Consider the following 22,886-nt stretch of genomic DNA (forward strand, 5'->3'; position numbering starts at 1 on the left):
TGTTTTTCTTTAGTAAGACTTAAAGGTTCATGGGAACAGCGGAGAAATAGCATCACTGACTAATATTTTGTTGTATGTACAGGGGGAGGGGAGAAGGAGGAGAAATTGACAGAGAATAAAATCCAGCCTTTCAGAGGATCTGGTGAGATGAGAAAAAGACAGGGAGTGGACGGGTGATAAAAATGAAACAGCTGCACTATTTACTTTCGATCCCAGGAGATTACACGTGATTCCTTGCTAGCTGACAGAGAAAGGTCTAGAAGGACAGGATTCTGTTTGTCACCTCTAAAATGAGGGTCCTGATTGTCGCCCCTTCTCCTCTGCACTCTGGCTTCTGAGGATAAACATGGCAGCCTACATCAAGTGCACTTGACATTTTGGTTCTTAAATGCAATGATGTATTTGACTTCAAGGACCCTTTCTGCTATTAGACGCTTTCTATCCATCCGACACACGATACTGGTGTCTTTAAGGGGCCTTCCTCTGGTTTACAGCCTTGGCAGTGAGAACTCAGATGTCCAAGGTTGGGAAGCCCAGCTCTGTTCAATAAAATCCTTTGATGGGAAAACACATCCCACAATGCCTTACAGTTTCTTTTAGATTTTCTCCTCCATACAACACCCCCTAAAGTGATTTGTGACACAATATAAAAAGCAATACACTTAACAGTGTCTTATTGAAAATGTGGCAGCAACCCCCAACTTGCATTTTATTGTTGAGAGCTTGTGCGCTAATCTGGCACTATTGGTCCAACAATCAATTTGGTAGGAAATACCACAGAAACTTTGCAATACTGAGGACTTACTATTGTGTTTGAGTTTGGGGATTGGATTATAATTCACTGACCAACTAATCTATTTTAAATGAATAATTTATTTTTTTAAAAGTAGATTTACTCATTTGTACAACCCTCATCCAAGTTAGTTTAGGAATCTCTTCACCTCTGAGACGATTCCTCGTATTCTTTATAATATGCCTCCCTTCCAAGATGTAGCCCCAGGCAACTTCTGAGCTACTTCCTGTTGCTACAATTACAAATTTTCTGGAAATTCACATAAAACAGAAATCTGGCTTTTGTCCATTAATAAGATCTGAGATCCATCCATGCTATTAAATGTTAGTAATTCATTCCTTAAGCATGAGTAGTTTTCCACTTGATAGACAGTCTGTATTCCATTTATCCATCTAGGGCTGGAGGGACAGCTCAGCAATTAAAGGCTAGGCTCATAACCATTTATCCATCTACTTTAAGCCAGTGTGGTGGTTCGAATAGGAAGGACCCCTATTGTTAATAGACTTGAATGTCTGGCCATTAGTAATGATGCTACTTGACAGGGATTAGGAGATGTCCCCTGCCATGTTTCCCACCACGACAATGAACTAAACTTCTGATTGTAAGCAAGCTCCAATTAAATGCTTTCTTTATAAGCATGGTCATGATGTTTCCTTACAATAATGAAAAATTGACTAAGACAGCCGGAGTAGGATTGCTGGGTCTGATGGTAACACAATACTAACATTTAAACTGCCTGCCAAACTGCTCCAAAGTGGCTGTACACTTTTACGCTCCTACCAGCACTCTATATTTTTCACTTTCTCCACATCCTCAGCTACATCTTGGTATTGACAGCTTAGTACTGACAGACTGGTATTGACTACCTTGGTAGGCAGTGAAAACAATGTTTCTTTAATCTCTACTTTGCAAGTGGTAGATTGTGTCAAGCATCTTTGAAGGGGCTCATTTACCCATTAATTTATCCTTTTTTAGAAAAGTGTTTACTCAAATGTTTTACTCATTCTGGGTTAAATTGAAATAGTTCTTTGTAGGTTCTGGTTCCATGGCCTGGGCACAACTACTTGGCAAATAATCTGCTTCAGGCCTGTTTCTCAATGCCATCTTTTTAAAGCAAACATTTAATTTTGATGACACTCAATTTGCATTGTTTTCCCCTTAATGTCCAGAGCATTGGTGCCTTATCTAAGTATTATTCTGTCATCCAATGTCTCAGAATATCCTATTTCACTGTTTATATGTTAGCCCAAATATTATGATCAATTTTAACTGAGTTTTGTGTAGAGTTATGTAAAGACAAAGGGTTGAAATTTACATGTGCAAATCCAATTGTTCCAGAGCTGTCTTTGAAAGAACACCATCTCTCTGTTGTATTAACATGCTTAGTGAAAATCAGTTGATGACATTCACATGACAATCTATTCTTAGACTTTTTCTTCTGTTCTTTTAAAACTGTGTATCTGTTCTTGTGCCAATGCCACACTCTCTTAAATACTGTAGCTTCACTTAAGTTTTGAAAACAAGAAGGGTTGACTCCCCCAACATTGTTTCCCTTCACCATTTATATTAATTCGGCAGTTCTCAACCTTCCTAATGCTGCAAACCTTTAATAAAGTTCTTCATATTGCAGTGATTGCAACCATAAAATTATTTTATACTTCATAACTATAATTTTGTTACTGTCATGAGCCAAGACATAGATATCTGTCTGATGAGCAGGATATTTGAAATGTGACCCCTGTGAAAAGGTTATTCAACCCCCCCACACACATACACAAAGGGATCATGATCCACAGGTTGAGAATTACTGGACTAATCTATGTCATTTGCACTATCACATAAATTTTAGGTTCAGTTGATCAATTTCTATTTAAAAACAAAACAAGACAAACAAACTTCCTCATTGGATGGTGGTGATACTTGCCTTTAATCCCAGCAGCCAGGAGGCAGGGGCAGGCCGATCTCTGTGGGTTCTTTCTAGGTCAGCCTGGTCTACACAGTGAGTTCCAGAACAGCCTGGAATGTTACACAGAGAAACCCTGTCTCAAATACCTCCCCTCACCCAAGGCATACAACAACAACAAAACACACAAAAACAAAACAAAACCAAAAACTTTGCAAAATTTGGACAGAAATTACATTAAATCTGTAGGTCAATTTAGGAAAAATGATCAACACTGAATTAGTTACCTATTTTCATGAACATGGTATGGGCTACAACAATGTAGGTCTTCTGTTTCTCTCAATGGGACTTTGTAGCTCTCAGTAACTAGAGCTAACATATCTTAGGTTAATTTTATCCCAAATTAGATTTTATTCCTTTTGATGTTAGTAGCTATAATTAATCTTTTACAATGTTTTCTTTCTTCATTTAGGAATTTATTTTTTGTGTACCTGTCTTATATCCTGCTACCTCAATAAGCTCCTGAGTATTCTAGTAGCTTTTTTTTTTTTTTTTTTGTAATTTCATCAGGATTTTGTAGCTACTCAGATTTGTGAATATAACCAGAAACAGCCCTCATACCGAAGCAGCTTGCTAATGCATGCACAATAAGCAATGGAGCAAAGTACTACTTGGCTTTCTTTGTTCTAAATGTCCTAAAGTTGGTCCTGTCTTTCTGGAGAACCCCACTACATAGTCCACATTCCCAAGCTCCAGCCTTCAATACCCTTCTCCCAAAGCCTCTGGCTCCATTATTTGGCTTGGTTACTAACATTCTCTGGATTTCCTAATAGCTTAGATGTCACTGTGGAAACTAGGAAAGAATTTCTCTTCCTGACTTGCCCCATTCCCAGAGACCAGCCTGAAGGCTTGAATGCTATAATAAAAGGATGACTGTGCATAAATGATATGCACATGAATGACTAAAAGAAGCTTGATCTGAAATACATTTCCCCCTGAGTTAGGATGAGAAATGCCCAGGAAGGCAGAAGAAGCTTTAAAGGATATGGAAATTTCCACTGAGGTAATCTAGGCTTTCATTCTCAGCTTTTACTTCAGGGGTAGTCATGGGCAACCAGAAGCTGCCATCAAGCCATCAAATTGTGGACCTGAGACAAAGCTCAGGACCCAGCAGAAAAATTCTAGCCCTTACCAGGAGACAACTCAGACCAAAATATTTATAACTTGGGACTGGAAGGCTAAGAAAGAGTGGCAGAGTTTCTGCTGAAGAGGATACAGAATGAGAAAAAAATGGAAACAGCATCAAAAGTGCTTTTCAGTATGTCTTGAGTAAATGCTTAATAGGTGTTTTGAACTCAGTTAATTAGAAAGGAAACACATACTAATCATAACTCCTCCTGTGCTTGGGGCCCTATTCAAAACCTAGAGTAATTACCTAGAGCCACAGTAAGCCAAATATACCCTACACTAAGTAAGAGAGCCATTGTGTATGGCTCTAACTCTCAGCAAACCCACAGAGGAGAATTTACCCCACAATCTCCATTGTATGTCCTTCCTAATCCATTAAAAAAATCAATTTCTTAAATTGTTCAGATAGACATAGTGATGCTTTTGAAAGTCTCTGGGGTTGGCAACTAAGAGGCCACAGACTGTCATTATTTGTTGGATAAAGTTTTATTCGAACACTACTGTGTTCATTAACTGATACACTGTCCATGGCTGCTTTCTTGTTATAGTAATAGTGGGTCTGAGCAGCTGCCACTGAAATCATACACAGCCCACAAAGCCCAAGAGACCTACTGACTGCCCTTTACAGGAAGTCTGCCAACACTGATAACAAAACAGATTTAAAATAAGACAGGAAAATTTTAGTATAAAAACAAAAAGCAAGATATTTTATATAAAATATAAATAAAATTATGTAAAAAAACGGAAGTATAGAAAAGATCACCCAAAGTTTTAGATGGTAGAGGTATGAGTGACTTATTCACCCTAGCTATTTTTTTAACAAGTTCTACAATGATCTTACATTACTTTTATTCTAAGAAAATGAAGGTTTACTGTAATTATTACTTTAACTCATCCCCCTGTCTTGCATACAGTAGGTATGACTTCAGTGACCTGTTTTCCCCATACCCTGACCTGTCTCCCCACCAGGGCCCTCCCCACAGGAGTAGTGAGGTGGGGGGAGGCAGGAAGTCCTGGGCAAGTACCTTATGCTCATCCCGAAGGTGAATATCCAGTTCCTCCGTGTGCTTGGTCTCATAGTAGCAGAGCTGGCATTTGTAAGGTTTCAGTTCATTGTGCTTTTCTATGTGTTGCTGGAGGCTCTCGTCACTGGAGCAGGTGAAGGTACACTTATCACAGCGGAAAACTACTCCCTGCAAGTATTTTGACAGTTTGGAACGGCACACTTCAATGGGGACAACTCGCTCTTCTGTGGAAACAAATCGAATGGAGAGATGGGCGTTTTTACTGACGGAAAGCAGATGTTCCTTCTTGGGGATCTAAGAAACAGACCCATTCAGTTTTGATACTTCTTGCGGTCTTGGTCTGTGAACAACACACACATGTACACTGTCCCTCCCTGACTTCCCCCCACGGTGCATAATCCTCTGGCACAACAGAGTACTTGGAAGACCAAACGCTTCTGTGTACTTAACACCAGGAGTGATGTATAAATAGATGTGGGGCAGGTGGAAAGGTGTTAGGCAACTTCTGAATGGAAGTGATGAGGGCAGGTAGGGCATGGAAGTGGATGACATCTTTACCAATATTAACAACCACTGACAAAAAGCATTATAATGCCCTTCGGCGAGTGTGAAGATGGCTGGATGCCAGGTGTCTCTGAGGGAAAGGAAATGGATCTTAACTGGGCACCTAAGTACCACCACTGTGTTTCACTTTCTAATGACATCACGGCTAGAGTTACTCCCATTTTCAGAATGAATAATAAGGAACAGCACCCTACTTACATCCTGGGGATCAAAGCAGGGATCTCAGCCATGCTCGGCAAGCCCTCTATCACTTAGGTACATCTCCAGTGAGGGGTCACTTTAAAAAGTTCACTGACACTGCATCGGACAGAGCTGAGCCATGATACCAGGTTGGCCTCACTGCTTCATCTATGCATGGCCCCTCCCCCCACCCCCAAGATGTTCTCAAAGACGCCCTTCTCAAGTAGAACAGCAAATCTAGAAACCAACTAACCAGTACACTTAGCCTACAAGTGAAATAGCTGTGGGCAGCATTGAGGGGAGGTGGGGACCCCCTTGGAACTAGTGAAGAATTGTGCCAGTCATGGGAAATCTGTGATCCGATTGCCACAGGAGGAAGAAAACTCAAAGCAGGGAAGAGCGAGCGGGCTTGGGTGCCTCTCCCACTCATACCAACTGTTGTAGGGCTGGAAATGCATGCGCTTGTGTATTTTGCACTCTCTCACCCTTGTGTTTAACTGCTCAAATTAAATTTCACACCAGTCTGCCCAGAGTATTGGCACACGTGCCAGATATCCATAACTGGGATAAAATTAAAATCTGTGCTATATATGCAAGAATCAAATATAGCATGTGTTTTCATGCTGAGTCTGGATTTCAGAAGACTCTGGAAGTTTACAAATGGATGCACACAACATATACTTATATTATTTAGATACAGCAATGTATTATTAAGTCAGAAAAGCATGATTTTATTCCCAGAGAAACTGAGTAGCGATGCTAGTCTTTTGCACGCCCATGCGACTGCCGCCTCCTCCTCCAGCTTCCCCCCTTCCTTACTGGCTACATTCGGACTCCAGGGAATTTCCCCCACCCAACACCATGTCTTCATCTCAACCACAGCATTCGAACTGTGGGGCACTCACTGCTTTGAAGCCCCTGAATGTAGCGCCTCATCGGCCAGCAAAATGCTGGGCAGAGAACTCGTGAAGGGTAGTGTCTGCAACATACTCCCCAGAGATCTAATGCATATGTTATTTTCCCTGTACAAAGAGTCAGTTGCTTATTTAGAAACATAAATATTTTTAAACTAAAGTATAGCAGACAGCTAAGAAACACATGATTATAAAGTAATCCACACATTTTCTTAGAATAGCAAATGTTCAACAGTCTTCTGAGCCATTCAGTTCCACGGTTTGGTGTAAAGGAGGGGAAATGCCTTGGCATAAACTAGTTAGCCTGAAGAAGTCCATGTTAGTGTCTTCTTCTCTCTTACTACTAGATTTCTTTCCTTTTATAAATTTTTTTTATTCATTTATTTTTTACATCCCAATCCCAATTCCCCATCCCTCCTCTCCTTCTGCTCCCCCTCCCCCACCTCCCATCTGCTCCTCGGAGAGAGTAAGGTCTCCCATTACTCCTGGATTGCTAAGAAAAGCATGGCTGACATCTGGGGGCTAGACCATTCTTTGTTGTGGGGCACTGTCCTATGGATTGCAGTATGCTTAGCAGCTTCTATGGGCTTCACCCATCAGATTCTTCTAGCACTCATTCCTGTGATACACCCAAATGCCAGCAGGGTAGTGCACCCTTTGTGAGGCTGGAAGGACATTCAGTAGCACCAGGCATGAACTACTACTGTGGTAGACCCGACTAAGACACTAAGCTGCTGCATAGGGAAAGAAGGGGAGCAGCCACAACAGGGACCAACAGGCAGGCATACAGAGATTGAACTCCTGGAAAGGGCTGCCATGAACATTTTTGGTACTTCCTTGAGGCTGCAGCCCTCCTGTTCCCTCTAAACTTGTTCCTGATTTATCTTGTCATCTTTACTGCTTCCTCTTTTATTCTTTGGCTCCAGCCTGGCCCATCTGCCCTAGATCTGTCAACCTCAGTGGAGATGAAGAACAGCTGGGCACACTTTTCCATGTAACAATGGCTCAAATGCCATGAGGACAGCTATTCAGTCACTCAACAGTGTTTCCCACAGTCAATTGTTGGTTCTCCCAAACCCCCTAGTGATGGATCTCCCTTTTCAATTCCTCTACCACCTTGGTTAGCTTTGTTTGCACTTTCTAATTTCATCATGCATCATTAAGAATTTTACCCAAAGGTCTGAGCATTCAAAGTCATACCCTGGAGTTCAAATGCTAATAGTGACAATAACTAATAAAGCTTTACAACTGATTGAAAGCTTGCTATGAGGCAAGCTGTATTTGGTGTTTAAGTGTTGTACATGGAAATATCAGTGTATTAGAGCCCCCACAATAAATAACTGAGATTTTAGAAATTAAAAAATGAAATATAAGGCTTCCTATTTCCAAACTAAGACACAAGTTAAATGGACCAAATCCCTTACTTATATAAATGTGTGTTTTCAAAATCTCAGTTATTTACTGTTGGGGGATTGTAGAAACCTTCAAATGATAACACTAATAAACTGATATTTCCATGTACAACATTGGTTCCATGGTTTATTAATGAATTACCACCCCACATGGTGGTTGATAGTGTTCCCCAAGTTTATGTCCATTTGGAACCCTACATTAGGACTATTGGGATAGAGGTTTTAGATGTAATTAAGATGAGATTGGTCACACTAGTTTAGGACTGGCTTAAAATTCAATGCCTGATGGTTTTTATATGAGAAGTCACAAAAAGAAACACACTGGGAATGAGGCCCTGAGAAGAAGGAAGCAGAAGTTGGATGGATGCCACTATAAGTTAAGGATACCAAACAATGCCAAGGAACTAGGGCATGACATGGAATCAAAGCTAGAGTTTCATATAGGGTAAGAAAGTGATCCATCACTGAGTTGTATCCTCCTTATCCTATCAAGGATGGTGTTCTTGAAGTTTTACATGATGCACAACCCTGCTGATAACCCTAGCCTCTATAACTAGGAGAAAATAACCTATTTAAAGTCACTGTTGGTAGCCAAATATCCCAATGTAGCCCATCTAAGTCTTCCCTGTGAAATGCTACCATGGCTCAGTCTGAAAGTCATCTTCATTCATGACCTATCTCTTTCTAGAACATAAACAGGACTCCTAGACACCCATCACTGTTGTGGATATTCTCTGCATGTCTTTATCTTGAGGAGGCCAAATAAGGGATTTTTATACTCCATCACCCACAAACAGCCACAAAGAGGGCAGCAGGTAACAAGCAAATAATGAGTGTTTGCTAAACTCATGAAACAGTAGCATGCTCCCCTTGTCGTGGCCAGGACACATCCATGATTAGTTCTCATTCAGACTTTTATGGAATGGATTCCTCTCCCCTTCTCCCCTACTTAAATGCATCAGTGTGTCCCCCCAAAAAAGAAGAGATGGCAGCTATCCTTGTCAGTAGCAGGTCTGTCTCGGGGCCAGTTCAGAAGTTGTTTTTCTTGCCTTTCATCCCAAGGTTTTTAATTAACTGAGGCCTCAGAAACATCTCATGCTGTGGACCCTAGAGACCAAAGATGTTTATTCATCCGGAGCAGGCAGTGCACAGGTGCAGAAGCCTCATCTTATTACTCTGGGATCAGCCCCAGTGTTGATCTGCAAGGCAGACATCTGACCGCATCGCTGAGATGCCAAGACCAGGTTCTCTCTGATCTGCCTTCAAGTGGAGATGGACACCAGAGCCAGAAATCAGCAGGTACAGCTGTTTTAAGGTCCTCTGCCACCTGTGGATTGAGGTCCTCACCTTTGACTTCCAGTCCTACAAAGAGTTCTATCCTTAGACCAGCTTTCACAGCCTCTAGAACACTGAACAGGTGACACCAGCTTCCCAAGGGTAAGAGAGTGATGCCTGGGATTCAAAGCAAGTGCTGTGGGTCAGACACACCTGGGTTCCATTCCCAGCCTGTTACCCTAGAGTCCTTGGACCGTAGGGAAGTTACTCAGTTTTTTTGAACCTGTTTTTGTAGTTTGTCATCAGGGATAACAGTCATATCAACCATGCTGGGTTTGGTTAGCTTACTGTAAAGCATTCAGCATGCTGCCCATGGCTGAGGAAACACTCACTAATAGCAGTCACAGCTCTTATTGTCACTACTGATCCTAGCTGCACATATTGGGACCATATTCACAATATTTACATATCCAGAAAACTCTCTCCCTAAGCAAACAGAAGAGACAATGCCACCAATGATGGGGGATGGCATGAGACATAAGATCAAAAGACTGGGGCTGATTCCCTGACTGCCGGATGAGTGACCCTGGCTAAGTTACTTTAGCTCTCTCCGACTCTGGAATAGACTGATACACCCCAAATCCAAAACTTTGTCAGCACCAACATGATTGGATACAGGATATTTCATTGACATTCTATGCAAATATTCCAAAGTCTGAATACTTTAGAACTCTGAAACACTTCTGGTCTCCAGCATTTCGTATCATGGGGCATTCAACATGCACTGTATGTATGATGGGCCCACTATACACTATAACATCCCTGTCTGTCCACTGTAGAGATTCCTTCTAGACTTCAGTTGTCTAGAACTGAGATTGTTTCATAAACACCCCAAAGACAAATGATTCTGTTTCTTTCCTTCTGTTTTCTTTCCTTGGCAAAGATGCCAAGGCCAAATCTGCAGGCATGGCTAATGAAAGATGGGCTCTTGTACATTCCAGGCATCTCAAACTGTTGCTGAGACCATTCCTATTGTCTCCCGCACTTTCTATCAGCCTGTCTTTCACATTGCCTTCATTTGGTTTTGGTGCAACAGCTCTGTGGGAATGACTTTGAGCTACTTTAAATCCTTTGTGAAATGAAGCAGAGCTCCAATAAATACACTGGATTAAAAAGCAGAAGGTATACAGACAAGCAAAAACCCTTATAAAACAAAGTCTTTCTAGGCTTTGAGCTCTACATCTACAAAATGGGAGGCTGTGTGATGCTGGTGCTACCTACAGTGCTGATGATGAGGCAACTGGGTGAGGGAGCTCTTTGTCAAGTGTTCCTGGCCTCTGTGCAGAATGACTCTGCCTCTCGCTTCCTTAAGTCTACGCTCAGACAGGGAAAGTCATTGAGCTTGTCAACCACCAAAGCTCTGATCCCACCGGGCTCCAATATGGGAAATGACTACAGCCAGTGAGGATTCACCGAAGCCATCAAGGACTCACTGTTGATGTTCTCTGAGCACTGGTTCCACTGATGGCCTCCACCCAAGCTGGTATGGGGCACACAGCTACTCAAACACATGGGCTGGGGTACCAGAAGCCAGGTTACTGTGGCAAAACACCAGGCAGGAAGCTGAGGGCCAAGTATTCCTGCCTAAATACTGTTGTGCTGCTTTTGCCTGGCTCCCAGGTGGTTGGCCCAGCCAGCTACCATCTCTCATGTCATTAGATTGCAATGGAATGAAGACACAGACAGAGCACCATAGCTGTTGCATCTTCTATGAGAATTGGACAGATAGAGGCACATCACAGGCATGTTTCCTAAAAGTAGTGGTGCTGGCGAAATGTAAGCCACCTTATAGATGTCTCCACCCGGGCATCCGAGGGACACTGAGGCAGAAAAGTAGATGACACCTGCTGCCTTGGGCATGTGTGGCAAATACTGAAAGCTTTCCAAGATTAGAGGCAAAAGAAAGATGATGAAAAAGAAGAGGAAGACAGGAAGGGTGGGAGGCAAGGGATGGGAAGGGATGTAAAGATAAAAACAGACTGCAGGACAAACAAGATTGGCAATGGGTACTCCTTTGTCTACCCACTCTCAGCAGGAGGATCTTTTGGCCAAAATGTGTCTTTGACATGTTTCCTTCCAATACAAAAGACTCCCATTGGCTAATGATGTTTTAACTGGCCAAGTGTGAGCTCAAAAATATAAAAGGCCCAAGTGGCACAGTCCATGCCTGTCTGTAATCCCAACAACTCCAGGAAGTTGGTGAGGCAGGTGGATTTTGAGTTTGAAGCCAACTTGGATTGCATTGAGAGATCCTGTTTCAGAAATACAAAACAAAAAGTAAAGCAACCCAAGTGCTCTCACACAGATCCCTGCTGATGAGCAGAAATGCTCATTCAAAGACCCGCCACTCTGCATCCACATTGGAACCCCACCAGCTACTGTCTCACAGAATGACCTATCTTACAGAGAAGCTATACAGAGCAGGATCCAAACCAGAATGACTCAGTGGCCAACCCACGGGTGTTCTGCCCAGCAGTTCACTTCTGTGCTTTGGAACTCTTTCTCCCTGTCCATTTCAAAGCAAAGCTCACTTTGTCCTTTGGAAAGCATCCTTTCTATCTTTGTTTCTCATGTCTTCCTTCCCTGGGTTCACTCTACACATAGCTAGAGTCCCTTGGTAGCAAGAGATTCTGAATGGGATAACTCCTGATCCCCTGATGGTAGGGTTCCTGAGATCCTCCCTCCCCTCCCCTCCCCATGCCCCCAAGCCTCCCTCCAGGAAGGAATTCCACTGACAGGCATGTGTCTTGTCCCTTGGATATCAGCAGTTGTCACTGTGGCCCCTGCCTGGAGGAGGAAGCTTAGGGAAGAGGGCAAGGGTGCTGTTGCCCAGAGGGAGCATCCTTAGAATGCTACAGCACTACCTCCTGCTAGGACCCACGAAAGCTGAGGTAGTCTGAAGGTTACCTCGGTGCAGCACTATGTGGTCGATCATGTTGCGTTTGTATTTGGTGTGATAGAGGCAGAGAGGACAGCGGAGATCTTTGGGGCCTTCCTCCGGGACCGCTGAATGCCCAGCTTCCACGTGCATAGTAAAAGCTGATCTAAGAGAGAAGGGACAGAAACCATGACCAACAGTCACTGATGTGTCTCCCACTCCTGCTGACACACCTCTAGCAGATATCCACATGTGGTCTTCCAGCTTGAGAAGCCTAAACTTTAGTTGTTATGCTTGCTGACCACAATCTCCTTGGCCAATTAACCCAACAATGACCATAGAGATACGGTGGCAACTACTCAGAACCTTTGCTACTTGACTGGGACCAAGGTTTTGTGTAAAAAAGAAATAAATACCCTAAATACTTCATTCTTGCAGATTAGAAATTGCCTATTGCCAGGTCTGATGGAGCTTGTCTGTAATGGCAGCTACTCAAACGGCTGAGGTTGGAGGATCACAAGTTTGAGGCTAGTGTGGGTTAAATATTGAGTTCAAGGCCAGCCTGGATAACTTAGTGAGAACCTGAATAGAGTGCCCAGCACTACACAGACACGCACAGACACATAGAAATTACCTATTAAATAATACAAAAACAAAATACATCAGAGAATCTACTCTGCCTCACATTGGGTATTGGAAGGACTGTTTTAAATACTGGCTGACTTATCCATTGCCTTTGTGAGTCTTCACACCTTAACATGGAAAGCGTGAAAACAGGTTGTTCAGGTGTCAACCCTGGTGACTGTGAGTAGTTTCCCTCTACTCAGAAATGCAGTCGATTAAGAGTTGAGAGACTTGACAAAATCTTGAATGTCTCATAACAAATGCATCATGGGCAGGTAGGATTGCTCAGTGGGAAAAGGTGCTAAGGTGCTTGCTGCTAAGTCTGATGATCTAAGTTCAATCCCAAGATAGAAGGAGAGAACTGACCCCTACAAATTCGGGACCTCTCATGTTCTTCTGCAACCCCACAAGTGCACAGTAGCATGGGTGTGTACACATATAGATGGATAAATAAATGATAAGAGTTACTTTTAAGGAAGGGAGAGGGTGTTCCCCTTTGGCAACCTTCCTCTAACGAGTGTTTTCTCACATTTCCTTAATACATCTACATTTGCTTCAAAAATCCCAAAACGAGGCCTAGAGTTTAACACAGACACACACACACACACACACACACACACACACACACACACACACACACACACAAAGGGGATGTTTTCTGAAAGAAAAATGTGTCTTGCTCCATGCACTGGGCTAGGGCAGTCCTCTGATCCAATTCCACATTCTTTAGAAGCCCATATATCCTGACCATTTGTTCTAATGTAACTCTTCACCCGCTTCCACAGGTCCCAAAGTAGTCTTTTTGAAACTAGCTTCCTTTTGTGAAGACTGAACCCAACATTCATTTCACACACTGGCAGAACCTTCCTGGAGCTGCAGACAGGTAGAAATAAAGGAAGAGTGTGGTGAGGGCTGGCACAGGGGCAGCCACTTTGGTTTTTCACAACTGTTCTTAACACCACTTACTTAAAGCCTGTATAAAAGGAGCAGTCTTTGCACTTGAAAAGCTTCTTGCCTCCGTGCTTGTCCCGGTAATGGCGCCTGATGCTCTGGATGTAGCCAGAGGAGAATTCACAGAATTCGCAGTGAAGAACAGCTTCTGCCTTCTGTTCCGTGCCAGGGGCAGCCCCGGCAGGAGGCACAGGGCTAACACGACTGTTGTTTCTTGCCAGGGCAGCTGACTGGTAGTGATTCAACTGTTGCTGAACATCGGGGGGTTCCGAGTATGAGGAATCTGTAGAGAGAGACAGGGACCACAGAGGACACAGGGTGGGGTGGTGCTTTCTTAGAAGCCCTCCACCTCACGGTTTCCCCTACCACTTCTATTAAGACACAATCAGCAAAATGGAACACACCTAATGGGGCTGGGCAGCTGACACAGTTTGTAATAGGATGAATTTCATGCCAGCACCTTCACACAGCATAGCAGACCTGTTATCCTAGTGCAGGGGAATTGAGACAGGAGAGTACCTGGAGCTACTGGCCAGCCAGTCTAGCCACACCCTACCTCAAAAAAAAAAAAATCAAGGCATACAGCAACTGAGGAAGACAAGCGATGTTGACCAGTACTCTACACATGCACACACACACATACACACACAGCTCACACCACTAACCTATTACCACAACTAACTTGATCAACTCATATCCATTCTCTGGTGTGTGGTGGGCACTGGTAAGACCTTAGATTTCAAGGGAATCTTCCAGCATCAACTGTGGCACCTGTGCACAGACCTGCCCCATCCCCCACCTCCAGAGCCATCTACCTTCCCAACGAAGGTCGTCTCTTCTGGCCAGCATCATCTGGTCAGTCCTGAGTAGGTTTTGTTTGGGGGTGGGGGTGGGGGTGGGAGTGGGGAAGGGACCATCTCTCATCTCCATTACACCATTCACCTCACACTTGTAGGAGTGACAGTGAGACTTCTTTGAGTCTGACTTTGAGGACTTGTGGCATTTAAAAATGAAATTCTGAGGTTAAAAGTTTCAATGTGAAGGGAGAAAGTAGACTTATTTTTTTAAGGGAACAACAGAACACCCATCCTCATAGGGGGGACAGATGAACCCGCAGAGCAAACACAGACTTCTACATGAAAAGGGACTGATGATGCAACTGCCTCCCTCTGCAGCCCAGTATTTTTCACACCAGCCGAATTAAAAAAAAAAGAAAAAAAAAAGTCAGCCTTTAACAGGAGTGCTCAGGCAAATGGCACTCCCACAAATACAAAAATGTTTTATGCCTTTGGAGTCAAGAGATTTAAAATTTAAAATATAAAAATCCGATAGTGTTCTCCTGGAAGAGCCGTTTGGAGCTTAGTCAGCATTAAGATGGAGATTTATTCACAAATCCCATTAAAATGAAATTCCAAACAAGTTTCTCTGAAAGGTATTTTTAAGTTTGCAGTTCTGAGGGAAGATGATGGAAACGGATAGCAGGAATCTTAACCCCAGGAGCTTTAATGGAAAATCCTGGGGAAATGGGATGAGGGTGGAGGGTAGGGAGAGCACCTTTTCCCAGTACACTCCTTGGGATTCGGTGGTGCCAAGTCAACAACACTGTCCCATACAACCTGCAGCTGCCTGTGAAGACTAGGAGGAAGCCTGTGGAGACTACCCTGAAGAATGAGATGAAAACAAAGGGCTCTCTCTTTTTCTTCATAGGCAAAGATAGGCCAGGCATTTTGCAAGCCTTTCTCCCCATCTGATGGACACCTCAATAACCAAAGCATGGTTCCCCCAGGTGGGACACAGACTAATCTTGTAAAAACTAATACTTGATCAAACTAAGACCAACCATCATCCCACTGGCCTCTTGGCCAACCTTGAGGGGGTTGCCTCCCTGACCAAAGGGCAGCTCACCCCCACCACGCCCCACTAAGATGCCTTTCACTACTTGTTGGCCTGTCTGTCCCCCAGTGCATATTCCTCAAGATACAGAGAAGCCCTTTTGTAAACAAATCCACCAGGCACAAAAAATAAGACAAAAGGAGAAGAGGAGCAATCTACACAAGCCTCCATGAGTTCACCACCAGGTGTGTGTGTGGGGAGACAAAGGAAGACAGGAAAGACACAGCCCATGCATTGTCTTAGTTCCTTTATCTCTACTCCTTTATTCCTCTCCAGTCTGCTGATAAACCCACCCAGGCCACCAATAATGGACTGTCAACTTCTCATTCTTTCTGTCAAAGGCAGGGTTGTTTACCATTTCTTAGATTGTGTCTCTGTTTAAGATCCAAGACCCAGTTACACCACAAACTCGGTGAAGCTCCAAACACTCCACTCTCCTGTGAACACTGTTCCAGCGTGGGCTGAGACAGCCAGCCAGTGTCCCCAGAACTCCGAACCCTCTTGATAGACATGGCCCTTCTCTACACACTCAGCTCTGCAGTATAGCTTTTCTGGAAACAACAGGCCAAAGCCACACCTTGCTGAAGGAGATCTGTTCCCCAACCACAAATCCATCCTGAGAACAATCAAATGTCTTACAGAAAGGTCCATTTCTTACTAAGTGGTTGAAGCTTCCTCAAGAATTGGCACACATCTAGGGAATCTCACAGGTTAGTTTTCATGCAGAGCACATCTCAGACACCAGGTACCTGACAGCTTAAATCCCTTCCCAGCAAAGCTATAAAGAAATAAATGGTTCCTAGGCAGGCATTAAGCCAGGCTAACCCCTTTCCTCACCTGCCACTCATTCAACCAGACTCATGTACCTATTGCTTAGAAGGGAGTCCCTTTTAGTGAACACACTTAGTTGTTGTTGCTGTTTCTTAGACTCTACTGCACATTATCTCATCCATCATAAAACAAAAGCAAAATAACAACAAAAACTCCCTGAATTCTAAATGTAAATTTATATATTATATGAAAGTCAAAGAAGAAGTACAAAAAATCTCAGCGGAACATTTCAAGAAATGAGACTCAGGGAGCAAAAGAAACAGCTGCCGCTACACATGCCCTCAGTGCCTTTTCTCCCCTCCTAGTTAAAATTAGGACAGGTAAACTCACACGTACAAAAGCAAGTTGCAGCAGCTATGACACATCTGTATAATAGCCCCCCATGGGGACAACCCACTTTGTGGGACCTTTCAGAGCTTGGCTGTCTCCCAGGTGCTGGCACATTATCCCATCCTTTGTTTGTAAATACCGTAACACTCTGAGTGCTGATGTCAAATGCATGAGTTTGTACGACTCTCCTGGTCTTGAAAAGGCCAGTTTGCTATGCAATACTATGCAATAGAAGATTCCAGTTTGCTCATGAATTGCTGCCCTGAGACCCAGAGGAGGCTTGCAAGTGGAGGCAGCGACAGGTATACCTGAAGTTCAAGGCTAGCCTGGTCTACCCAATGAGTTCCAGGCTAGCCAGGGAACTCAATACCCCAGAAGTCATGAAGGGTATCTTCTGGCAACTCAGATCTGTTACTAAGTGGTTGCAGCCCCTCCCCCGGCTCAGGGGAGGGATTGGGTGGTTCACTGTTAAGAAAACACAGACTTCCTCAGTTTCCAAAACTCATTGCATTGACTGAAGCAATAAAAGAAGCAGAGAAAACAAATGGGCAGTCTCAGAGAGCTTGTCTGCTGGGAGAATGAGGACAGGAAGAGTAGGAATCAGTGGCGCAGGAGGAGGATGGTCCTCTTTCGTGCTGAGTGATACAGAACGGTGCAGTTCTGGAGGTCGTCTCAATGTTCTGCAGCTCCAAACAGAAGCCGAGTGAGACAGACAAGGGTAGCCAGCAACCACATTCAATTGTATGTGAGCTAAACTTTTATGCAGACTTGGGAGACAGGCTCAGTGGTAGTGGGAATCAAATACCAGGAAAAATAAAGACAAAAGAATTTCAGGTGAGTCCATTTCTGAGGTGGACAGAAGGCAAAGGATTATTCATTAGCAAATATTTACTGACCATCGAGTAAACAGGAGACCTGTTCCGGGACAGTAAGACTTGATCCCTGTCTTCAAGCAACTCATTGTCTCAGAAAGACATATAAGTGATTGATTATGATACAATGCAAACAATGGGAGATTTTACAGAGACATCTGCAAAAGTGGGGGGGGGTGGAAAGAGGGACAATCAGCATCATTTAGTTATTGATGGTGAGAGTGGGGGACATGGAGCAGGGCTGTCATGAGAATCCGAAGTATCCATTAATAAATATGTCTGGTATTAATTACTGTGCTAATTAATGGGATCAACACAAGACCAGCAGATATTGAATGTTTCAAGCACCCCAGCTCCAGTTTATGTCAGACATTTAGAGATAAGTAAAGAGAACTCTAAACAGCTACGTTCTTACAAAAAAAAAAATAAAATAAAAAGATGATGGGCCTGGCTCAGTGGCCAAGAGCATGATCTGTTATACCAGAGGACCCAAGTTGGTTCTCAGTAATCAAATCTGGTGGCTCACAAACTTCTATACCTCTTCTGGCCTCCTCAGGTACCTGTACTCAATTGCATATAATCAGACAGACAGACAGACAGACAGACAGACAGACAGACACACACACACACACACACACACACACACACACACACACACGGGGGGGGGGTGAAGGGAGGTAAGGAAAAATAAAAACAAGGGGCTTGCGAGATGGCTCAGCAGTCAAGAGCCCTTGCTGTCCTTGCAGAGGATCTGGGTTCACCCAGGACCCACACTGGTAGGTAGGTAGGTAGTAGGTAGCTCACAACCTCCTGAATCCAAGCTCCAGGGGATCTTCCTCCCTCTTCTGACCTCTGTAGGCACTCAAACACACATGTGCATATAGACATACACAAATAAAATGAAATATTAAAAATAAGTCTTTTAAAAATGAAGATGAGAACAAGACGGATCTAAACAGAAGAGTACAAATAGAAGAAGGTGGAATAGATTGTGTTAACAAAACTTTAAAATCTCCAAGTTCAATAATAGTACAAAAACATCAAAACAGCCAAGCATGCTGTTGTATCCTTGTAATCCCACCATCACTCAGGAGGCAGAATCATGAGGATTGTTACAAGTTTAAGACTATATGCTGAGTTACAGGCCAGCTGGGATTGTATATCAAGACCTCACTCCCCCAAAAAGAAAAAGGTTTAAAAATACTACATGGATTATAATTTTCATGAAATCAGATGGTTAATCAACTAAGGGTTGGTTAATTTAAACATATGTGGAGATATCCAACACAGGATGGGGATAAAAGGGTAAAACTGAGATAAAGAGGAACATAGTTCACTACTTCTAGTCAAGAAATGATGGACATTGAGAAAGGCTCACTAACTGTGGAAGGAGAGCAGCTACAGATATACTGTAGTTGACAGCAGGGAGCCTCTGGCACGACACACAGCTTGTATGATATAACCACTTAGAAATTTTGACAAAAGACTAAAGCAGTATGCATATGTATGTGTATGTCAACAATGTCCTAGGAATCTGGAGGAAACAAAGCATTCTGTTGCACTGGGAAATGTAATGCCCCTTTGGGATGACAACACTAGTCCTTCATCTACAGCTGGGAAAGGGACTCAGGGGATGCCTCAAAACCACTCAATATGCTAGAAACAAGCTATCTCAAATTCTCTTGCATTTGGAATGTTAGTGCATCCATCCAATGCCTTTACCCATTAATCTCTTGGGCCTTCCCATTCCACAATTACCACTCAGCATCCTACCTATTCCTGCTTCTTCCAAGACCTAGTCTGAGCAGCATACATTACTGAATGATTACGGCCCAACGATGTATCTGATGTGCACACGGCTCTTCAGTGTGGCCCATCTCATGGCTGCAGCCTCATTTCCAGCTAGTTTCTGATTCCTTGAACATGCCACGTATGTCACTGATGCTGGTCCTTGGTCAGGCCAGGTTACTCACAATTGCAATTCCCACCCAACCTTCAAAGTTGAAAAGTTACCTCCTTTGTGAAAATTTTCCTATCACACCAAATGAACTTTTGTTCAAGTCCACACTGTCAATACAGACACATCTGCAGTTCTCTCCATTACCTCATTCCACCTCATGCTACGTTAAGTCCTCTTAAGTGTTGCCAACACTCTCGGACAGACCAAAGATGCAGACTGCTATAGCCCCACCTTATGGAGGCACTTTCTCGATTGAGGTTTCCACCTCTCAGATAACACAAACTTGTATCAAGTTGACTAAACACTAACCAGAACATTCATGCATAACATAAAACCCTAAGATCTACAGCACAGTAGCATGTAATGTAGTTAATATGATGCATTATATTTAAAATTTGGTAAGAGGGTATAAGTTTTGTCATGCTTTTTTTTTTTTTCTAAAACAGGGTGTTCTGTGAAGCTGCCTATGGCCACCATGTGTTGCATCATGCCGGGATGTCTCATGTTCCTCTGCCTATGTGCTGCCATGGATTTCATCATGTTGTCAGTACATCTTCACAGCAATAAAACATTGGTTAAGAACTGAGTATGTAACATAGAGGTGCCAAGAAGATTCATGGACTTCAATAAGTGTAAGTATTTTGAAAGATTTCTTGTACCCTATATAAGTTTCTTTGTACCTCAATTCTATTCTCTTTCTCAGGATACTTGCTGTTCAAGAAAACTGGCATGCAGAATTATAATAAAAACTACTAGTGGTCAATATAACCTTCTAGTTACTTCCCCTAAAGATATCTGTTTCTGCCGGGCATTGGTGGCACACGTTTTTAGTCCTAACACTCGGGAGGCAGAGGCAGGCGGATCACTGGTCTCCAGAGCAAGTGCCAGGATAGGCTCCAAAAGTCTGTTTCTATGTGCCATTGTGAAAGACAACCGTGTTTGCAAAAGGAAGCTTTCAAACATATGCCATCTCAATTCTGGATAGTGTCTGTAGGGGGCCTTGAATCTCTAGAGACAGCTACATTATTTTATTTCCTCCTTTTGATTATGTCTTGAGAATCTCCAGGCCAGGGACCCTGGCACCTCTCTGTCTTCTCTCATCAGTGGAGTTCTCTGGCCTGGGCGCAAAAGATTATGATACAATGGCCAGAGAAACAATGGATGCTGGCTGACTATATATAGGAATTCTAGGTTTGGTTGCTATGGAAACAAACGGAAAAACAAACACCTAATCCTGAAAATAAGTCTGAGGCCAAACTTGAAGGAAACAGACTTTGAAAACTTCCTGTCATTCTGATGAGTAAAAACAAAACCTTGAAATATGATCAGGCAGTAGATGAGGGGGGAAACCATAAACAATATAAAATACCCTGGTCTTCAAAACTACAGAAGCAGTCAAAATACAGGCATTCTCTTTTTCAGATATGTCATCACACTGAAAGGGTCTCTCAGAGGCTGAGCTCTGAAGGAGCTTCAGGCTGTCACTCTTTTGGAATCTGGACCCATCTGAGCTAAGTCAAAGAAGACATCTATGTCCTCTTTCACATGACCTTTCTGTGTCTTTCTACCCAATGGCATCAGCACCACCAAGTCAATGGGATCAGATAATTTGATTAATTAATTTTCCTCTTTTAGTCTACGCATAAGCCAACCATCTGGAAGGCTCTTTGCGGTCTACTCATGAATCCACTGTTGTTGCTCATGCTCAGGCCCTCATGGTTGTTCACTTAAAACATTGCTCACAGACCTGTATTTCCAATGCTTTTCCCGCCTGGAGTCCTTTCGATTATAAGTGTAATCATGACACCCACCCCTTACAAGAAAAAGCATCCTCATCCCATATCTACATGGTTCCCATACGGTATGAACAGCAGCCACAAAAGCTTCTCAGGTATTTCAGCCTGAAATACTCTAGTCAATCAAACAGAACTCAATTCAAGTTTGCTATCACTATGAAGATTCTGTTAGGTAAATGCTCACTTGAGTCTCTTTCGGGTCACTTCTACAAGTACTCATGATGCCTTATTAGCCCACACTTCCTTCCTCTTTTTTTTTCTTTTTAAGTCAGGGTTTCTCTGTGTAGCTCTAAATGTTCTGGAACTCACTGTGTAGAACAGGCTGGCTTTGATCTCAGAGATCTGACTGTCTCTGTCTCCCAAGTGCTGGAATGAAAAGTGTGCACCAACACCCAACATTGCTGGGTTCTAGTCCACACTTTCAAAGAGTACTATGCATCTGGACATCAATCTATTTACTACTTCCTCATTTTTTGTAAGTTGACTTCCCTTCGAACTTTGCTCAGGGCCTATATTAAAACAGGAACCCAATAAACCTGCTGTAAATACCCAGAGTTCAAACTGAAAACATGGGTCTGCAAAACTGAGATTTAAAAGCAAAATCCAATTGGCCAAATGCCACTCTCATTTGGATGCCAGTTTAATAGAGCCTTCCCACTGAAACACTGACCTACTTTCCCCAAAACAAGCTTAGATCTTAATTACAAGGACAATGGCTTCTATACACTGGAATTTGAATGGAAAGGAATTCAGAATCCACAGTCATTCTAAGAAGCCAAAGGCACTCATTTCTGGCTGTACCTCTGAATCAGCTGTAAGACACCACTGTGAAATAGAGGGTGCAGGAACATCTGGAAGCCATGTGCAACATTCTCGTCTTCCTTTTATGCAGCCATTGGTAGACTCAGATGTTTGTGAGATGCTCAGCTGTATAAGAGTCACGCCCATTGAATACACCAGGACTTTTACACAGTCAACACCAAGACCACTTATGTAACAAGAGAGCACTTTGCAACTGATGACATGGTTTTCCTGGATTACCTTCAGGCGTTTCCCTCTGCATAACATTTTTCACAATCAGGAACATGTTTTCACTCTAGATAGGTAATATTCACATTGTTCATCTTACATAGGGGCTTATGGTGGCTCCGAAAAGCTGAGATGGCTTCATATTAGGCAAACAGTCAGTGGAGAAATAGCAACCTAACCTGGGGCTCTTGTGTGGCCCAGTTTTTTAAGAGTCTTTTTTTTTTCTCCTGCTGCAGTCATTAAGATACATTCTTCACTAGATGGTATTCATAACTCAAAGACTCTATTCTCTAAAACCCTCCTTGAAACAGTCTGGGAATTTGCAGGGAAGCAAATGAATGCAAGGGGAAGGGGCCTTTTCCTAAGATTTTTTTTTCTTTCTTTAAGAAAACTCTGGGTGGCATCTGC

At 43.1% G+C, this 22,886-nt stretch overlaps 1 protein-coding gene across 5 annotated transcripts in view; it reads right to left on the bottom strand.

Annotated features, from left to right (window-relative positions):
- Window positions 1-22,886, bottom strand: part of Znf462 (zinc finger protein 462) — a 133,128-nt gene that overhangs the window by 18,781 nt on the left and 91,461 nt on the right. For all 5 annotated transcript variants that reach the window (XM_027403067.2, XM_027403064.2, XM_027403068.2 and 2 more), the window contains 3 exons: window positions 13,783-14,050; window positions 12,222-12,358; window positions 4,910-5,133 (listed from right to left, as the gene is read on the bottom strand). In XM_027403067.2, coding sequence (XP_027258868.1) covers window positions 4,910-5,133; window positions 12,222-12,358; window positions 13,783-14,050 — 629 coding nt within the window. The remainder of the gene's footprint in view (window positions 1-4,909; window positions 5,134-12,221; window positions 12,359-13,782; window positions 14,051-22,886) is intronic.

The sequence above is a fragment of the Cricetulus griseus genome, chromosome 2 (genome assembly GCF_003668045.3).
Source record: "Cricetulus griseus strain 17A/GY chromosome 2, alternate assembly CriGri-PICRH-1.0, whole genome shotgun sequence".
NCBI classification, from domain to species: Eukaryota; Metazoa; Chordata; class Mammalia; order Rodentia; family Cricetidae; genus Cricetulus; species Cricetulus griseus.